Source organism: Pseudoliparis swirei, chromosome 2 (genome assembly GCF_029220125.1).
Source record: "Pseudoliparis swirei isolate HS2019 ecotype Mariana Trench chromosome 2, NWPU_hadal_v1, whole genome shotgun sequence".
Classification (NCBI taxonomy): domain Eukaryota; kingdom Metazoa; phylum Chordata; class Actinopteri; order Perciformes; family Liparidae; genus Pseudoliparis; species Pseudoliparis swirei.
Window position 1 is genome coordinate 15,436,729 of NC_079389.1, and position 21,407 is coordinate 15,458,135.

Genomic DNA, 21,407 nt, shown 5'->3' on the forward strand with positions numbered 1-21,407 from the left:
GGTACATGGGAGGATGCATGTTCAATGATCTGTTTTCTTATTATCGGTACTCTTCCATCAGTGTCGTTTTACAGATTTCTTCGTCGTACTGTATCTTTGATTTAAAGCTTTTGGAGAGAGAGAGAGAGAGAGAGAGAGAGAGGGGGGGGGGGGGGGGCTGGCTTGTCATGTTTGTTTCAGCACTGTGGACATCTCCCGGAGCCTGTCTCTGAACTGCAGGGAAAAAACTCTACTCAAATCCATAGATTAACCTCTAGTTCACACCGTCATCGCAGAGAGACTTCCTTTTCTTCTTCTTGTTCTTGTTCTCCTCCCCGGTGGCTGAGTTGTCTCGTGCTGCCGGCCCGACTGTGGAGTCCATCTGCGTTTAACTGCATTGCCTCTGCGTCTCCGGTCCGTTTCCCCTCCTTCTCTTACTGGTTACTGGCAACCACCGCGCTGTAAAAGTGCTTTTTGGAGGAGGGTTGGGCGGGGGGCGAAGGGGGCGGAGGAGGAGGCGGGGATCGACCTGCTCCAAGTTCTTTTGATCCGTCCACTTCAGTCTGATTCGTCTAAACGTCGCTGCTCGGCTCCCCGGTGATGTTGACCTGCGGGACTTCTCTCCGAGCTCCGGGACTGGACGGCACTTTAGGATGCAGGGGGAAGATGAAGTTCAGTAGTTTCAGCTCCGTCGGTGCATGCTCAGATATTAGATAAGCGACCTGCATCTGCAACGTTTGGCAGTGATCCTCAGACCAGAGGGGCTCGGGCGAATTCATTGTTGGGGACAACGGCCAGAGAACAAGATGAGGTGCCTCTGTGACTTTTTAAATTGCACGTAGAAAGAGAAACCGAGTGGGTCTTCTTCTTCTTCCTGCTGCTGCAGGAGCGACGTTTTTCTTTCTCCAGCTGACCGAAACGAATTGGGAATTTGCATCCGAGAGGAGAGACCGTGAACTCTGGGAAAACAAGAAAACAGAGCGGTCTCCTTTCTCCCCGTGCCCTGTATACAGAAGCGCGGTAGAAAATGAAGAAGTTTCGGAAGGTATTGGACGGCTTGACCACCTCCTCTCCGGGAGGGACTCTCGGATCCCCATCGAGCGGTAGCGCGGCCGGGACTCCCACATCGGCGCCAACTCCCAAGGACATCGACGTCCAGGAGACGCTGGTGTCGGAAAACTTTCAGCTGTGTACGGTGGGTGTAAACAAAGCATTGTCTGTTTTCGGCCACCAAACCCCCTACTAAGGACTGAGGTCCACGGGTAGTAAACTAAAACCATGCAACACCTTGGATTCTGGCTGATTCACGAATTCCGAATTACATGTGGTGCCGATGTAGACGTTAATGAAGTGGAGAGCGACCGTAAAAGTTGGGTCTGAGTTCATCTAATGCCAGATTTGGTGGCCTGCTGCTCTCTGTTTTTGTTGACAGTTCAGCACCACGGGCAGCTCCTCGTATCCAAAGAGCAGAGAGAGCAGAGAGCAGAGAGAGAGAGAGCGAGAGCGAGAGCGAGAGCGAGAGAGAGAGAGATGACAGATACAAGCTGGGTCTTCTCTGCTTCTTTTTTGAGCCCCACGTGTGCACGGCAGGCAGAAGATGACAAGTGTGTGCAGTTGTAGGTACACTCCAGATAGTATGTGCCGTTTAGCTGGAGTACACGCGCCCCGCCATCAGCATGCCGTTTAGGCTGCAGTAGCCTGCACATATGTGATATAAACAAACCAAAGGCAATCGATGAATAGTTGCATCAGCAAGCAGGCATCGACTGGTGGAGGAGCGATGACATAACGGGTGTCCCTCCCTTGCATACAAAAAGTGCACAGCAAGCCAGCGGAGGGACCCTGCAGTCGATGTCCTAGCTGATGTGCTTTTCACAGAGGAGGGAGAATGAAGGAGCGATGGTTGGTGGGGGGGAGGGAGGAAGGGGTATTTATAGCAGCGTCTGCCACCCATTGCAGCCCTTTTTCTGGCTGAATTTTAGAGCTGACTGCAGTGATTGTTCCTCACCATTAAAGAAACAGTGTGGATTTTTAATATATACACCTGTGAATAATTCATTGAGAACCCAAAAGAAACTGGGTTGTTTACGAAGGAATGTTATTATTGGGCAGACTGACACTGGTGGAGGGAGGGGAGTTTTTTTCAGTGAGCTTGTGGAAGAGGAGGAGGGAGGAGGTTGATGCACAAGCTGTAAGGGGATGCTGCAGAGCAGGCAGGCAGACAGGGAGGAGAAAGTGCTTGGAAATAACAGCATGATTCCCTGGTCCAATGCAGGAAGCTGCTCCTCCCTCAGTGGCCTAATACATATTTGTTTATTAAAGAAACTAGTTCAACAGAGACCCATGAAAGAAAACATCAGTGTTTGCCCCACACATATGCCCTCCATTACAACATTTCTTGCCAGGGTTTTGATTTGAGTCTGTGCAGCAGGTGCATGTTGTTTGTATTTGTGTGAATGTGTGTGTGTGTGTGTGTGTGTGCGGGTGTTTGAAAGTGTGTGAGAGACAGGCACAGAGGGAGAGGGAGGAAAGACGCTGTACAGCTGCACCTGTGATGTCCGTTAGTTTATGATCCTGCAAACAGTGTTCAAGGTGGGATAGAGATTATACTGTATCTGTTATTGAGCCTTTGTATTGTCACATTTGAGCCACTATGTCCGTCACATTGTCTATTATCCTTTGCTAAAAATATATGTTTGGGGCCTTAGTCTCTGTGACAAACGTGTGCTTTCCAATCACGCCCACCTTAGGCGTAGCTTCAAAAACATGCAGAAAAACTATGGAACAATATCTGAAAGTAAACATTGAATACAATCTGTATTTTAATGGGTGTGCAAGAAGTTGTTATGGTCTCTCCCGCCATAAACTTCTGCTTCCTGATGTTATGCCGAGCAGAATGGGGGATGAAGACATGCAAAGACGTCTAAAGAACCATGCAATGTCTCCTGTGACTTTTCCCGTATTCATTAAGGAATGAAATATGTCTACACCATGTCATGTTTAAAGGAAATATATGGCAATGTAGTGTTAGCCAGGCCCACATCTGATCAATAGTCAACAATAAACAATAACAGGTAAAATATATATATTTTTTATTTCATATGAACACAGGTGAGACAAATGCAATGCATTCACCTACATTTTCCATTTCCATGTATTGCCCCAACTATTTCTAGATTAGATCTTCTAACAGGGGTATAGATATGTGAGCTGGTGCAGTGTGTGTGTGTGTGTGGGAGGCTTTGGCATCTTAGCTAACTTCTCAAAGTTAGTCATGACTCCTGTCCTCACAGTGCCGTGTGGGAAGATGCAACAACTCATTTTGTTTGGATTCTACAGCATTTGGATGTGCTTATAGTGAATATTGTTGAAGCACACAGTAGCAGAGGGGCTGAAACAAGGTTCTGGTGAAATCTCACCAAAGGAAGAAGTAAAGGGAAACGGGAGGCACCCAATTGGTTGAAAGTCTCTTTAACAGTATTGATTCATTTCAGTTTACAGCCAAATTAATTCATTTTGTGTGAGAGAGAAAGTGGTAGAAACAGATTGAAATGAAAAGGAGAGAGACAGAACTGAATCGCACTGTGTATGTTTCTGTGTCGGACATTTTTGTGACCAAACACTAGCTTTCTCACCAACCCTATTATTTCTATCTCGATTAATATTAATCTAAAAGACTTCAGAGTTGCCGCAAGATTGTGAATTATCTTGAGTTTCTTTGACTGCAATTTCTTTATGTCAAACTTGCAAACCCAAAAGGGCCCTATAGGTGTCTGGATATGAAAACCTACAGTATCTAGCAGGTATGTAGGTGAACATACTCTGACAGTGAGGGAGGTTAGAGTGTTAGAGGACACAAGTGTGGAACAAAAGGCTCAGAACAAAAGTCTTGGAAAACTGGGCTAATTCAGTGGATGCTATTTTGAGTTGGGTTCTCTTACTGACCAACCACTTACAATTAAACCAAATACAATAAACAGAAGTACAGAATCTTTACAATGCAAATTCTAACACATGACATTTTTCACCTATTTTTTGAGGATTTCAAAATAAATACTGATATGCTTAAAGCTGTTATACTTATTTATTTTTTTATCAGTAACTTGCATGTCAAATGTCTCACTTAGGAGTAGCAACACACTCTGTAATTCGTTTTAGCTTCTTTTCTAGAGGCTCATATTCAATCCAATACTTTACTGATTTCGTTCTTTCAGAAAGCAGTTTTCAGTTAAAATAAACTAAAAAACACTGTACACCAGCTGCTCAACACCAACTGTCAGACAGATGTACGATTACCTGGTGTGCACTACGAAGCATTTAGCAGCTAAAGAGCCCCACATTTCCCCAATGGAGTTGGTGGAGCCCAAAACAGAGCTCACCTTTAGGGAATATCAGGATTACATTAATTATGTGGACATAAACTCTACATTAATGGCTTATGTTTATCTGTATCTGCTTGATGTTTTAGGCAACGTTTTGCTCAGAAGCTATTAACTTGAAATGTTGTGCTCACAGCTGTTCTTGTTGCCCCTGAGTAGCCAACATAAAAAATAAAATAAAAATCGTGTGCCCTACAAACCATCCAATAACAAAATATAAATGAGCCACCATGCAATCACTTCTATGGCAGTGTCAATAACCTATTTAAAATAAAGGTTTGGCAAATGTAGTAAAGCTACTGCTCTAAATTACGGAAACAGCCTGTATATCTGAAAAAATGAAGCTCTTCACAGTTAGAAAACCACTTGACGGCTTGAGGCCGGATCATTTCCAGCATCTGTCATGGTGTCATTTGCATTATGGGAAGTCTTAACCTCATTTTACTTAATTTATTTTGCATGAGCCTTACTTTCTTTTTACCCCATCACGTCTCTGAAGTGGAATAGCGATTATAGAATTTGAATCAATGAAAAGTGCTGGTTTCCATATTAATTAAGTTCTAGTTCTTGCTATGAAAAACATGGTTCTAAACCCCTGAAGAGAAATATCGGAGTATACTCTTAGTCACAGGAAGCAGATGTGAACAAATATTAGGCTGACAGAGGAGAACATACTTAAATACATCTTTGGTTTGTGACTTATATTGATGCAGAAGAAGTACAAACTATGCCAGGATCCTTCAATAATCTACTGTAAAACTGGATCTGTTTAGCATTGGGATCAGACACTTGTAAAACTGTTACACGCCCACTCTAAACCTTGTACAAGTATGGAAGCTAAAAAAGCTCTGTACCCACTTGTTTCTGCATAGATAAACTATTTTTTAAACACAAAGTCAAAGGCAATGAAATATATAGTGCATGAGTGTTACAGTATTTTAGGAGAAAAATGCTCTTCAGTGTCGAAGTCAAACACTTTGTAGGCTCAAACATCCACAGAGAACTCGTCCCAAAGAGGTTTTGCGTTGCTATAACAATCGCATCACATTGTAATAGTGCTGCAGGTGTTGGTGGAGATACCTCCTCATGTATAGCCAATTAGTTCCTCCTATAACCAAATACATTAACTTGTGTACAAAATAGATGCCATTATAACAAGACAAACTATCTAAAAAGCTAACATTGTGAAATAAATTGACAAAATCTGATCAAGTTTATCATTGGACATATTAAATAGTTCCCTCTCCAAAGTAAGCACATACATTGTAAATAGCTCACTACCCTTACTTCATACTACTACGAGAATAGAAAAAGCCTTCGGCTACAATATTAGGTGGCAACCTCTGGTTCTAAAAAGTGAAGCCAACGCCTTGTACTTGCATTCCTTCTCGTAGCCTTCAGGGGGCGTTTGTATAGAAGTCTATGAGAAAAGGACTCTTCAGAACCTCAGTAAACATTATAAAAACAAGTTTTCAGTCGGTAGTTTAACATTTTCTACAATACATTGTGATGTTCATTTGCTAAGTTATGGTCATATTCAAAAAAAATTGCCTTAAACATCAACTGAATGACGGGTTGTTGCAGTGGCATACACTGACTTGTGGCTTTTGTTTTAGAACTTCGACCTTTTCTTTCTTTCCCCGCATGAAAGTTATTTGTAACATTTTGGTTGCCTACAAATGTTTTATTCAGCTTTTGATTTTACTCTGCTTCACCCTCTCGTTTTAGAGTCAGAATCAGAGTCAGAGTCAGGCCATTAATAAAATGTCCATTTGTGTTTCTGAAGGGCTTCAAAATGTGGCAGAAAGCATTTAAATTTGTTGTTCTAAATCATTCTAATTATTCTGTTATCTTTATTTCCTCATTTGAAGTGTGAGTATTCTAGTGGAATGGGTCATCAAGAATCGCCTTTTGAGATACATGCTTTATTAAAGGAGATTAGAAACTTGAATGGAGTCAAGCTGTCTCAGAAAAGCAATCTTTCTTACAAGAACATATCCAAATATACCTTATCTATATATTAATAATGATAATCACAAACTAACATGTTCAGACATGAGATTCAGCTTCAGAGATTTGAGAGCACCAGTAAAAAAACATATTTAATGTTTTTTTGACAAGGAATCCTATGTTTATGGCAATAATGATTCTTCTCTGAAAGAAGCAAAGGTATATTCAGAACATTGATCCTGAAGACTTGTTATTCACTATGCTGATAATTCACACATTTGCTCTTTAGTATCAAACTATGGTTGTGAGTAAATGCTGAAATCATCTTCAGTATGTTAAACCATTAGCAGAATGGTTTTAGCGTAATTGTTCAGTTGGTCCAGTGTAAATATTTTGCTGAAGAATACATTATTGTGTCAACATCATGGTTCAAGCCCAGAGGTTAGGGGTTTGCCCCCCCCCCCCCCCCATCTCTTTCCTGACTGTATGATAGGACTTGTAAAGATTACATCACCTTACTCCCTCGAAAGCGACCCCACGAGCTCTCATGGGTGTGATGACTCAGTGGGTTTACTTCCAGCTAGTCTCACATTACCGTGTGTCAACTCCCTGTCAGAATCCAGTGTGGGGTCAATTAAGTGGGAGTAGATGTCAGGCTGACAAGAGAAGATGCTGAAAAAGCAAAATGACTGGAAATATGTCAGTAAACTGTATACGAGTGAGACAGGGAAAAAGGGGGATCCAAAAGTACACTGTGTGTCTATTTGTGTTTGTGCTTGTGAGTCCATCTGCCCGACTCATTATTTTATACTTTTCTATTTTGCAAACCTTTGGCTGTGTGGCATGAGTAATACATATTATGAAAGTGTTACTGACGTGTTCAAAAGAACAGCAGTAGATAGAGCCAGCTGAGACAGAATCTGTATGCTGTGATGGTGCAGTAAAAACATCACCAAACCTCGGAAACATTACACAGCAACACAACATTGTGCGTTTAAGAAAGAGCCTCTTGGTTTTGTTTGGGCTTTCAAAACAAACTGCATTGTCCATTCTGTCTGGGTGACAGCAGACTGTCTGCCTCACCTCATGCTGTGCATAATGGGGTGAGCTTTTCAAACAGCACTTCATTCCAAGCAATTGGATATCACCTAACTCTCATGAAGTCTGTTTTCCTTTTAATCCAAGCTTAATCACTCACTGCCGTAATTCCTCTTTTTTTGTGGCTCCTAGTGAGAAAAAAGTGTCAAATATTATTTTTATTCCTTACAAAAAACAGCTTATTATTATTTTATGTACCCTTACCAGTCAAGTTATAACCATATATGTTATGAAGGAAAACCACCCTATAGCAACCATCAGGGCCCAACCCTTTTCATTAAGGCCCCACTCACAAGGGAATCTGTGTTTGTTTCTCATATCATCATTGCTTTTGTTTCAGTGGCTGCATCAATGTTCTGTGGAGAAAGGAAGTTGTTGAAGTTAGTCATCTAATATCCACTATTTTATGATTTGTCAGTGACCCCCAACATAGATGGTATGACCCCCAACATAGATGGTATGACCAATCATAAAAGGCAATATATGCTTAAAATGACAGATATGTCATGCAAATAGTCTCCATGAGGGAAACCCACCGCCTTGTGTTGTCCCTGCATCCTTTAACTTGTCCACAATGTAACCACCTGCAGAGAAATATCTATTTCAGAAATGTATTATGGTAAACAAGTTGGAACTGCAGTGTTGCAAAGCTTTAACCCAACATGCAGCTTCTCCCCTGCCTCTCTGAGTGGTTTGTCAAGTGCTACCCTCAAGCACAAACATTATCTCCTTGATGTCTCTCGAGAAGTATCTAACAGGTGTATGGAAAACCCTTATTTAGGGGTTTGGTTTTTGTTGCCGTTCTATAATAAAAACACGATTTATGACAGAAGTAAGGGGTTCTTCTCCTTTTTTGAAATTCTGCTGTAAAGTGCAGACAACATTTCTGACAAGCTGGCCAATAGAGGGCCACGGGGCCTGGCCCCACCCACCTTGAGCCACAAAAAAAGCAGTTTAGCTAATTACTGATTAAATATATAAATGAGTGATATACAATTTAGCCAATCCGCGTCCTAAAATAGCTTCAGCTTCGGGCCAAAGTCATCTGGCCCGAGCCGAGCCGGTAAAATCAACGAGGACAGATCCAGCATGGACAGTTACGGGAGTAAGAGCCATGAGGCACAAACATGAGAACACCAGGACACACATGATAACTCCTCAAGCAGCCATGTTGGGCAAAGTGAACGTCAAGTGAACGTCACGACCAGCTGGAGGACGACACAGGAGGAGGTGAAGAAACACGAGGAGGAGGATAAAAACAGGCTCACTTTAACCCTAACAAGGTTCATAGGGGCATTTTAATATATGAACATGTTCTGTTATAGGTTTTATATTTGTGATTTATATGATATGATATTTATATTGTATTTTACATTAGATGGTATTTATAAATCATATAATACTGAATATTATGATATGATCCCTATATATATTAATATGCTGAATTGTATGAATAAGATGTCTTTATTATGTCAATGTTGGAATAAATGTTAAATATTTAACCCTCCTGTTACCTTAGGGTCAATTTGACCCCATTCAATGTTTAACCCTCCTGTTACCTTTAGGGTCAATTTGACCCCATTCAATGTTTAACCCTCCTGTTACCTTTAGGGTCAATTTGACCCCATTCAATGTTTAACCCTCCTGTTACCTTTATATTTACTGACATATTTTACCCTTGGGGTCAATTTTACCCCAGCAATTAAAACCTCCAGAAAATTATTAGAATTAATATTGTTTCCCAAGTTTAAGTGTGAGGTACTTTATGTTTGTTTGTTGACTACCTAAATAGCCCTTTAAATATATAAAAAAGTTGATATTTCTTATATGTTTGACACAGTGAAAAACAGACTGGGGTAAAATTTACCCGAAAGAACACCGACATTAAACATTGAATGGGGTCAAATTGACCCTAAGGTAACAGGAGGGTTTAACTAAAGAGCAGAATTGCGTATTTTGATACTTTTTTGCATTTATTCATACTGGGATGTTTGCTGAAATTGATTGGATGGCCCTACCAAAAAAAAGTCTACTAGCCGCACTGTTCCTGACAACAGTGTAAGAAAGAGTCGGGGAAGAATGCATCTGGTGAAACTACTAGTGTGCAAGCTAATCACTTCAGCTAACCACATAAGCTCACAGACGGATACAAATTGAGGGGGCAGTGACATGCTACATTACAATGTCGTGTGCAGGAACAAGTGACCATTTTGTCTATCAAGCCTAAGGCATGATGCTTATGCCATGTCTGATTCGCTGATATGCCTGCTGTTGTGGTTAAGAGGCCACACGTACAGTACATGCGCACATGGCTGGTTTCTGACCCCACGTCTGCATGAAAACACGACATGCAGGCCCAGTGTACAATCACAACAATCACCTCTTCCACACCCTCCAAACAGAGAAGAGTGCTTTGCACTTGGGTAACAGAAATTCTGTATATTTGGCTACAAGGCCCACGCTTTTAACTGAAGAGACTCACGCGTTCAGTACATTTGACCCTTGAGATGTTTGTGTTCAACGCTGCCAGAAAAAATAATAATGACAAAACCGTGTGGTGCACCTACCAGGGCAGTATTTTCATGTGTGGTTAAATAATTATACGTAATTATCCCGTTAAAAAAAAGAAAAATAATAATCATACAGTATTTTGATGCAATATAAATGCACAAAAGCTGCTCATACATAAACACATACATGCAGTGTCTCACCCCCGCCTCCCCCAATATGAGCTCTCTACAGTCAGTTTGTTCATTCATTGTCGTGGTTCAAAGCCCTCACACTGCATTTTCACCCTGTTCACATTCATGTGCTGTTCTGTGTGTGCAGCAAGCACATGGAGGAAGTCCTTATAAGAGCTGCATCAGCCTTAGGGATGGATGGAAGTCCTCTGTATGCACATTCTGCCATGTTAGTTCTCGTTCTTCATACTATTGAATGGGAAAATCTTTTTTTACTTCTTGTGCCTGTGAAAAAACTTAAAAACTTCTATCATCAATATGTTCATGTCAGATGATAATGGATTTTACTCATATACAGGACTGTCTCAGAAAATTAGAATATTGTGATAAAGTTCTTTATTTTCTGTAATGCAATTAAAAAAACAAAAATGTCATGCATTCTGGATTCATTACAAATCAACTGAAATATTGCAAGCCTTTTATTCTTTTAATATTGCTGATTATGGCTTACAGCTTAAGAAAACTCAAATATCCTATTTCTAAATATTAGAATATCATGAAAAAGTATACTAGTAGGGTATTAAACAAATCACTTGAATCGTCTAATTAACTCGAAACACCTGGAAACACATTTTCAAATGTTTGATTTTGTTTTGCTGTTATAAATCTTTTTTTTTAACTTGGTCTGAGGAAATATTCAAATTTTATGAGATAGGATTTTAGAGTTTTCTTAAGCTGTAAGCCATAATCAGCAATATTAAAAGAATAAAAGGCTTGCAATATTTCAGTTGATTTGTAATGAATCCAGAATGCATGACATTTTTGTTTTTTTAATTGCATTACAGAAAATAAAGAACTTTATCACAATATTCTAATTTTCTGAGACAGTCCTGTAATGAACCAACATGTTCCATTCATTCCATTTCCGTTCACAGCTTTCGTCAGTGTGGTTTTCGACAGCAATTTTCAGCAAAAAAAAGCTCAAACAAAAACAGGTTTGAATAAATATGAATCTACTTCGCAATGCAGCTCTCCCAGCAGCTGTTTTGGTGAATAATAAAAAAATAAAAATAAACGGGCTGCCGATGTAAAAATGCTTGAATCTAGTTCAAAGGAGCAATTTGATATCTAAATTGTGTATGACAGCTTTTTTACCTTCAAGTTGGCAGGCTCCATGATAAAACATCTTCAAAATACTTTTGTTATCCTAGGGAGGCTTTAGAAGCCACATTTATTTGTATATAATTAATATTAATTCTGTGGTAAATAATAAAATTGCCCTTCATCCTGAGGTAGACTATCTGAAGAACAAAGGGCAGACAATTGGTTAGAAAATACATGCAAGAGTGTGTCTGATAATAAATGTATAAACAGTATCCTGCTGTGTTGTGTAACTACTGTGTGTTTCAATTAATTTCGCACATTCAGAAACCTCCTCTTCCACTCCCCCAAACGTCTTCTTTCTTATTCACATTCTGCTTTGACTCTTCTTTTTTGGGGGGGCTGCTCCTTGACGAAATCAAAGGAATTTTAAAGCAACCTCAAAATATCTTTCTTCAGTGTGAGGGAAGCCTCGTGCATCTTTATTTGTTTGATGGGTGCTCCGACTTTGTAACGACTCTATGAATTGGAGTGTGTGTGACGGGAAGACTCTGAACCATGTATCTAATCCTGATGTTTAGCCTGAAGGGACAGGTGCTATAACATCTGGGTGATGCAGAGGCACAGTTTCTATGCACACAGGCAACACTCATCACAAACAAAGGCAGCTTAATACATATATTCTAATATAATAGTAAACATGCAGTTCATGTTTAATATTATATTGCAATACATTCATAAAGGTGGCACTTCCAAAAGGTGTGTTTACATGAACCTACAATATATACAGTACAGGAGGAGGACACAAGCTTAGTTACATGCTCTTTATTTTTTTATATTTCAGATGTGTCTAACTTGTTATGCAATAATGTTATTTGTGCATTTCTTTTTAATTAAATTTGAATGAGATGCTATAATTCCCATGTTTGTTTGGCTAGTTGTGAATTTGTGAAAACAACAACATTGAAGCACAGCAAAATATACTCCAAGTATAATATTGAATTGCTTTTTGAAACCAGTTATGTGCAACACCGTGTGGGTGTTGGCTTATTTAACACGCGCTCAAACCTCACTTACTGGGGTTTACAGCCAGTAGTGCAAAGAGCTTCCACCAACAGAGGACCGTTTTTTACTCTTTGTGATTCAGGGATGAATTGCCCTTCTCAACTTTTGGGAGGATTTTAAAATGGGTTAAGGTGTTTGAAATCTTGCTAGATTTTGCTAAAAATAAGCGGTTAACGATTTCTATGAAGCGAGGCGTAACATTTCTTATTCGGAAGCCAACCCACGGTCTTCTATATCTTGCTAATTGGCAACCTATATAGCCTTGCATACTTCTGATTTAGAAAAAAAAAAAATAACTTGCTGCACTATGCTACAAGAATTATGCTGGGGAATAAATCTTAACAGTCAGGTTTTATGAATGGTTTTAAACATATTTGTATGTATTGTAAAGCCATCTGAGGCTAATTGAATTTAATCTTGTTTTTCAACACTGTTGAACACTCCTTTATTTTGGAACTTTACCATATTTTAGGTTGGATGTGAATTTCATACATCGATGGTGGGTATCCTTAGCACACAGCACTTCTCCTCGCTTCAGGTCCAACGTGGGTGCCCTATTTCCCTGTTTTTTGTTTAATTGCTGCTAAACCTTTACTGTGATTTGTTTATGATCAGTTGCGTGAGAACTGAAGATATTAAGATTGGTGATAATATTCCCACCCATATCTGTTTGTTCCATCAAAATGAGTTTCAAGTACGCATTATTGTTGATGCCTTTATATCCACTTGCATCTGGCCTCCAGATAAATGTGAATGTATGAGTGGATGAGATTCTGGTAACCATTCAGTGTTGATGAAAATGTTAAACAGAAATAATCACTCGAAATATTTTATCATCAGTTGAAAAGTCCAAATCAATTGTTCAACCTTACCATACTGGTTTTATCTGCATATATTTTGAGTATGTATAAAGGAAAGATATTTATAGTGAGATATTTATTTAAGATGAATTGGCTGACACATTGTTTCGTTCATAATAATCCCTTTGTGTTTGACTAGAGTGGTGGATTAAGGCTCTTGTTTCCCTCTAATTTTAACTCTTTAAAACTTTAACTTGAAACTTGTTTTGTTACTAACCCATTGTCATTGTTCCTACTATTAGCAGGAATGTTGGACTGAATGTATTAGATTATATTGTCCCCAATAAAGATACATAAATTAATATTAAATCTTCACACAGATACTATCCGTGCAATATTTTCAGACAGAATGTTAGACCCAATGTTTCCCCGTTTATGTTCCTTCTGCAAAATAAGTTTGAGTCTCTTTCTCATTAATGTTAAGCCTGCACTCATTCAAGCAACCTTTTGACTCAAATCTCCTTATTGATGGAGGAGACCAAGGTATCGATCCATATCACATAAAGCATGATGTCATTTTTTGTTGTATAGTTGAACAACAATGAAGCTGAAAAACTTCATAAAAACGCTGTTATGGGCAAACATCATATTCTGAAGGCCAGACTTCTGTGCGTGTGTTACGGGTCGCGCGTGAACCCGCCCGAAAACGGCGAGAGAACCCAGAAGAAGATGCACGCATATAAAGACCCATATTGCTTATTATCTGACCACTGTTTGTTATATTTGGTGCCATTGAGGGAGTGGAAAGTGTCTCTCAACGCCATCACTAACAGATGTGGTCTTAATATACAATTAGCTAAATGTCTGTTAGCAGCCGAGAGCTAGCGAGTGTCAAAATTAGCTTGGAAACCCAAAGTGTGCCCTACCAGAAGCCGTTTGAAATCGACCAGCTAGTGTTAGTTAGCTTAAGGACCGACGAGCTGCGAGGAATTTAAACGCCAAAGGTTTGAGTATAACATCATAGGAAGCTTTCCGATATGTGTGGATTTTCAGCCAATATCCAACCTGCTGAAACTAATGGTAGCTTGCGTTCCTAAATGAGATGTTAAAAACAGCACTTTGAACAGTTGAACACACCTGCTGTTGATTATAATAACAACAACTACGTTTTGGATATCAATTAAATGGCCACTGTCCCTCTGACTACCTCACTGTAATTGACACGTGTGTCTTTTCTTGATCAGGGCAAGTGAGTTTAGTGTAACTGTGAGCTTGTTGTAGCTACTTCCTTCAATCAACTACATTTAACTTGCAGCTAAGACGATGGCCTCCCATCAAGTATGGTTGCATGTCTCTCTGTTTCCATTTCCTGCCACAGCATGCTGCTCTCACTATGCATTATTCACCACTGGCAGTGCTCCCTGCTTAAAACTGCATACATTTATTCATGCCTCGTCTTGTGATTTTGTTGTTGTGTAGATGAATATGTCCAAGTACCATCAAGGTCAAGCTGCAAAATCTGATCAGTGCATTACTCCTGTTTCGCAACCCAACAGCATCTACTGAGGTCCTGCGGTGTGCCGTACTGAGGGGCCAGTGTAGCATCTGAAGAGCTACGGAGATGCACGCATTAGTGTGAGGACAATTAGATGATTATTTGTGTTGCACTGGTCAAGGACAGACAGCTCTTGGAAAACACGTCAAATAAACTACATCCAAGTTGTGTTGGCTGCAGCTCCCCGCAATTACTGCTAATTAGTTAGCTAATATAATAGTACATTGACCACGTTAGTCTTTTTTTCATTCTTTTATTGGCAAAAGCAATGATTAGCGCTGCCTGAATATGTGAAGCCTGGCCTCGTCTTTGCTTATAAGGAAGCACAATGAAAGATAGACTACATAAATATATATATATTGTCACGACGCTATTAGAGTGGACCCAAAAGCACGACTCAGACAGGAGTAACAAAGATGACTGTCTTTGGTTGGAAACAGGCTGGGTCAAAACCGGGAGATCAGTGGAAGAAGCAAACAAGTCCAAAAAGGGGCGGGGCAGAGAATTTGAGGTCAGGGCAGGCAGGTCAGGAATATACTCCAATAACGCTGGAGAACTTGGCACAGAAACACAAGACAATCTGGCAGAGGACAAGTGGAAGTGAGGGAGCTAAATAGTGAGGGACTAATGAGGGGATGGGCTGCAGGTGAGAAGGGCGTGAGGACCAGGTGAAGGGAATGAGGGGCTAACGAGGGAGTGATCAGAGGCAGGTGAGGGGAGTTGGATTGACGAGATGGTGTGACAGGATGAAAACAACTATTACAAAAAGGAAGGCGTGGAGCTAAACTGTTTCATATATATATATAAAAATTGTTAGCCTCTGAGTTTATCTATTATTTTCTACATTCATAAACGCACACTGAAATTGCACATGCTGAGAGCTGGTACTCAATAATACCATATGGAAACAGTAAATGTGAATTATTCCATCAAGATGAATAAGCTGCATCACATGCATTAGTAAGTATTAGATGTTATACTCTAAATGTTGTTAACAATTACTCTGATCTCATCACATTTTTATATATTTTCATATTTCATTGTGTCCATCCGAGCTTGGAGATGTAGCTGCTCAATGCACAATTCACAGGCAGTGGGAGACATGTTTGCTGGTTTCTATTTATAGAACTAGGGGTCTAGACCAGCTCTGCAACTGAACACTGTGGAGCGAGAGAGAGAGGATGGTGAGTGGCACAAGGCGGTATTAGGCTGTGGTGGGTGGGGGTGTGTGTGTGGGGTTATCTGATTAAATACCAGACGTGTGTGCACTGCATACAGGCTGTGTATGTGTGGAGGAGGGAGAACAACACAACACATAGAAACAGAGAGAGAGAGAGAGAGAGAGACTGGGGGGGGGGGGGAAGGGGAGGAGGTGGATGTGCAATGGAGTTGATGTAATGCAGCCTCTGGCAGCCATAACGCAGGGCCTTAGCTGCAGGTCAACAGTTGCTGCGTGGCTGACCCGTTTTTAAATGTAGGCTACATCTTCGCTACTTCAACAGTGTTATTACACATTTAGTCATTACTTTGGGTTTATTTTCCCTTGTTCATTTCTGAGAGAGAGAGAGAGAGAGCTTTGAAATATATATGAGCAGCTCTGAGATTCACCAGTGTAAATGTGTTACTCATTCACTTCTTGTCTCTCTTGTATATATATATATATATATATATATATATATATACAGGACTGTCTCAGAAAATTAGAATATTGTGATGAAGTTCTTTATTTTCTGTAATGCAATTTAAAAAACAAAAATGTCATGCATTCTGGATTCATTACAAATCAACTGAAATATTGCAAGCCTTTTATTCTGATTTATTGCTGATTATGGCTTACAGCTTAAGAAAACTCAAATATCCTATCTCTAAATATTAGAATATCATGAAAAAGTATACTAGTAGGGTATTAAACAAATCACTTGAATTGTCTAATTAACTCGAAACACCTGCAAGGGTTTCCTGAGCCTTGACAAACACTCAGCTGTTATAAATCTTTTTTTTTACTTGGTCTGAGGAAATATTAAAATTTTATGAGATAGGATTTTAGAGTTTTCTTAAGCTGTAAGCCATAATCAGCAATATTTAAAAAAATAAAAGGCTTGCAATATTTCAGTTGATTTGTAATGAATCCAGAATGCATGACATTTTTGTTTTTTTAATTGCATTACAGAAAATAAAGAACTTTATCACAATATTCTAATTTTCTGAGACAGTCCTGTATATATATCTGGAGGGGAGGGGGGGTCTTCTGTATCCCAGCAACAGTGTACCAGAGTTAGGCTGGAGAACCTGAAGCGGACTGGTGGCAAGACCTCAAGGATAAATGGGGGAATCTGTGCGTCTGACCTAAATGTGTGTTTCTCCAGCGTGTGTGTGCATGTTCATTACATATGAATGATTGTGTATGAGCACTTTTTTTTTTCTTGTTTTGTGGGATTGTTTCCTGATGCATTTGGCTTGTTTAATAACAAAAAATATCGAATCAAGAGTCAAAGATCGAGAAGCATTCTTGAGTGTAATTTCTAAATCATCATTGCTCGTATCACCTGCAGCTCTTTATCGCTAGTGGCTCAAACTTGTATTGCCTGATAACTGAGAGGAACATGTGATCTTCCTATTTGTCCACTTCAATAAATGGGGGTGATGGTAAAGGCGAGTGCTTCTTAACGATAGGGTGAAAGCAGGTTTCACTGCCCATTTTCCGACATACTTGCAAGACCCACGCACATATCCCGGTTAATTTTTTGGAATCCATATTGATCGACAGTTAATTCAATGGTTTAAGCTTGGGGAGAGGTTATGTGTCCTCTCCCTTGTGTGTTCTTGAGTCTGTGCGTTTGTGATTTAGTGAATGTGCCTCAATGTGTTTGTCCTTGGCTAATCTTTCTGCATTCTGCTGCAGCAAACTGCATCATATTTATGTGTCATGGTTGTGTGCTCAAGGACCTGACGTGGACCTGGCACCTCACACTGTCTCAAAACACCTTGTTTCATACTGCCGTCAGCTGTCTGCTCACGACTCAGTCACCAGTTTTAAACGCCGCCCGGCTAGAAGGGGCTGATAACACAGCTGAATGCACCCCCGACCACTAGCTGCTGTTCTGACGCCAGAGTCACAGTGGGATGAAAACCGTTTGCGCACGGTTATTGTTTTGGATAGTATGTTTGGATATCAGCCGTGGAACTACCGGTGCACACACTGCTGTACCTTGCTGCGAAGCAGGCAGACAGCTTGATGGTGATTTTGTGACTTTGTGTTTGTGCACGATTGTTGTTCGGGACCACTGTCTGTATAATGTTATATCGCCACTTGTTTTTTAGTTTGAATGAAGTCGGTTTGACGACTCTTTTGTCACACCGTGGTGAAGCTTGTCTTGTCTTGGGTTTTATTTTGAAGTCTAACTCTCCTCTCGTTTCAGGTCACTTGCCCTTCCTCATGCGTCACCGGTCTGATTGTCTCCCCTGATCCCTGATTGTTTCCACCTGTTCCCCATTACCCTCATGTGCTTATAGTCTGCGTCTTCCCTCTGTCCTGTGCCAAAGTGTTTCGTCTCATGGTCGTTAACCAAAGCCACCAAGCCTTTTTTGTAAACTGAGCACCAACCTCGAAAGAGCGATTTATGTTGTAGTTTTCATAGTCCAGCTTTTTATTTCTTAGTACCTCGTTTAGCCTCCACCTCTTAGGAGAGTTTTTGTTTGAATTCTTAAACTCTGCTCACAGACGCCTCAGCATTTGAGTCCTGATTGGAATCCCGGCCTGACAGTAACAAAAATCGCTCTTTCGAGGTTGGTGCTCAGACCGGTGACACATGAGGAAGGGCAAGTGACCTGAAACGAGAGGAGAGTTAGACTTCAAAATAAAACAGGAAGTTACGAGACAAAAACCCAAGACAAGACAAGCTTCACCACGGTGTGACATCTTTAAAGCCCTGGTTGTGTACATATACAATCACACAGTACAGCAGTGGTCGTAGCAGAACTACCCAGAGGAGATCTGCCCTCTTTGGGGTGCAACTTTCTCGTTGTTTAAAAGTCTGATTCCTTTGATGGCATGATGCTATTACCGTTTGTTATTGCGGGGCGACTATGGCGCAGTGGTAGACCAGGGACTTCCTTCAATCAGAGGATTGGCAGTTCAATCCCCGGCTCCTCTAGTCCATGTCGATGTGTCCTTGGGCAAAACACCTAACCCCAAATTGCTCCTGCAAGCTGTTCCTGCGGTGTGAGAGTGTGTGGGTATGAATGATTAGATATTCTTGATGGGCTCCTGCCATCAGTGTATGAATAGGTGTGATGAGTAAATGATGATATGTATTGTTCAAGCACTTTGAGTGGTCGGAAGACTAGAAAAGTGCAATACAAGTACAGACCATGTATCTCTTATATTTAGGACATTAGTTGGCTTTATGTCGTGGAACCCCACTGTGCACGCATTAGCATAGTGACTGATATACATTTGAATGTCAGGTACTCTTACAGTAATTGGTATGCTAGAGCTTTGTCCACCGCCAATTTAATCTGAATGTATAATGTCACGCACCATCCTAATGCACTCATATAATTGCATTATGTCTAAATAATGACAATGATGAACATATAGCCTAGACTTACACACAAAAGCTCTTGCTTACTGTCTATGAATGGGTAATATCTGCAATATCTTTCTTAGTTCATCCCCTGTCGTATTAATGGGAGCACAAAACCCTTGTTACAACAATTCAGGCAGCCAAACAAAGGTGTTTGTGATGGTGATGAGGTGGGGGACCCTGGCAACATTAGGTGTTATATTATGAACAAATGAGAAGCTCATCACTTCATTGTGGGCTCAGAACGGGATATTTCTAACATGAATCTTCCAGATGAAATATTGTGCCTTTTCAAATATTGGTTCATGATGGTTATTGGCCTTCTCTGAGAACAAATGCAGTATGTTGACCAGATTTTTTAGATTTTTTATTATAGGCCCTCCATGTGTTCTCAGTTGTCAAAAGTCTCGGTTCAATCATTTATTCTTCCTTTTAAATTGAGATTTCCGGCACTAATGGATCATCATTTTTGTAGGATTGTTTGCAAAAATCATACAAACATGTAGACAGGAGAAATGTGTATTACTGTTTTGTCAAAGCACGACCACTGTGACTGACAGTGTTGCTGTTATAGGCATCAATTCATTCAAGAATATTAAACTATAATCTGATGCATATAACGTTATACTTTTATCTCTAGCATCATTAAAGTGCTTAAAACAGTAATTTATCATACTGATTTTTGCTTGTAATACTGTAATATTCCTGTAACATTTTCATTCATCGCTGGTGAGTCATGTCTCCATATCACTCCAGAGCAGATAACTGTAGTTGAGGCAGTGCTGAGAAATGTAACATGACTAATGGCAGACAGAAGCAGCGCATACAATGCATTTCAGAGACAGTGTTGTTTCGCCTCGTCAGGCCTGAGCATACAGTATGTTGAGTCTACTCCCAATTCAATCCAGATGCAATATTAACAGAGGCTGTGGTTTCTTTATTATTCACACTGCGGGAGGTCTCCGTGTTTTATCCGCAGAAGTCTGTTTAAATAGAGATTCATCATTAATGTGCAAATACTGGTAATAGTGGGGTATGTGTGTTTATGACAATATGTATGGATGCATTTGTTGTTCATAATTGTGTTTGATTGTCACAGCAGCAATCAGGCATTGTGACAGGACAATGTATTATTTCATTCTTTTAAAGTCTTTGTGTTCTGGCCGACAGCTTTTGAACTGAAACTGGCTTCACCACACTGTGGAAGAGCACAGGGGCAGACAAACATGTTTATTATCTTAGATCCTAAAATGTTTTTTCTATTTTAATTAAAATATTTTTCTTTTCTTTGCAGACTGTACGTCATGGCTTTCCTTACCAGCCCACTGCGTTGGCCTTTGACCCTGTGCAGAAGATCCTGGCCATTGGCTCCAGAACAGGTGGCATACGGATGTATCCTTTAACCTTCATCAGCTCTCTTCCTCCCTTACTCTTGTCTGGAGACACACTAGAAAACTCTATATCTTGATATTAAACACATTATTTGGTCTTTGCCACTATGTATTATGTACATTATAAAAAAAGAAAAAAATGTATGACAGTAAACAATGAATGAGAACTTGCATATGCCACTTTTTAAAATGTTTACAAATGCACTTATTAGTAACTAACGCTCAGTGAACTGAGTGTTGAGGTGCTTTGGGCCCTGGATCTTGTTGTCTTCCCAATTCTCTTCTTTTCTCGGTAGCTGTCGGTTAGTTGCTAGCATTTTTTAAAATCTCCTGCTGACGGCTAAGCGACGGAATAACTCGGCACCTTTCATACAGAACAGCGAGGCGGAATAATGGCTCAAAAGTCCCGAATTGGACTGTGTGAAAGAGGCTAAAGTTGTATCTACTGCTACACCAATCTGTGGCACTGCTGTAGTGTGTCTCCATGAAGGGGCCCGATCCCCTTCTACTCTAGTTCTCATCCCTCTTTCAGCCCTGTCACTTCTTGTTGCTCGGCTGTCACATCCCAGGCTCACAACTGTCCATCCAACGGCCCATCCCCCGGTCACGGGGATGGGAGAGACGTGTGAGTGCAACTCAGGTAGGAGATTGCACCCTCATCAATACCCAGTGTTCCTAGTATGCTGGAGCAACCGCACTGCTGATCCTGCTTGGGTAGCAGATGGACGGACAGAGGCATAATCTGCTGAAGGAAACAGAGAAACACAAAAGAGAGTGACAGAAGAAGATGTGACATTGTTTGAATAATTGAAAGAGAGGGAA

General features: G+C 40.4%; 1 protein-coding gene across 1 annotated transcript in view; it reads left to right on the plus strand.

The window, feature by feature from the left end:
• Positions 1 to 1,006: 1,006 nt before the first annotated feature.
• stxbp5l (syntaxin binding protein 5L) overlaps positions 1,007 to 21,407 on the plus strand; it is a 135,736-nt gene continuing 115,335 nt past the window's right edge. Inside the window, exons 1-2 of the mRNA XM_056438653.1 lie at positions 1,007 to 1,174; positions 20,489 to 20,586. Of these exons, the coding sequence (XP_056294628.1) occupies positions 1,007 to 1,174; positions 20,489 to 20,586 (266 nt within the window). The remainder of the gene's footprint in view (positions 1,175 to 20,488; positions 20,587 to 21,407) is intronic.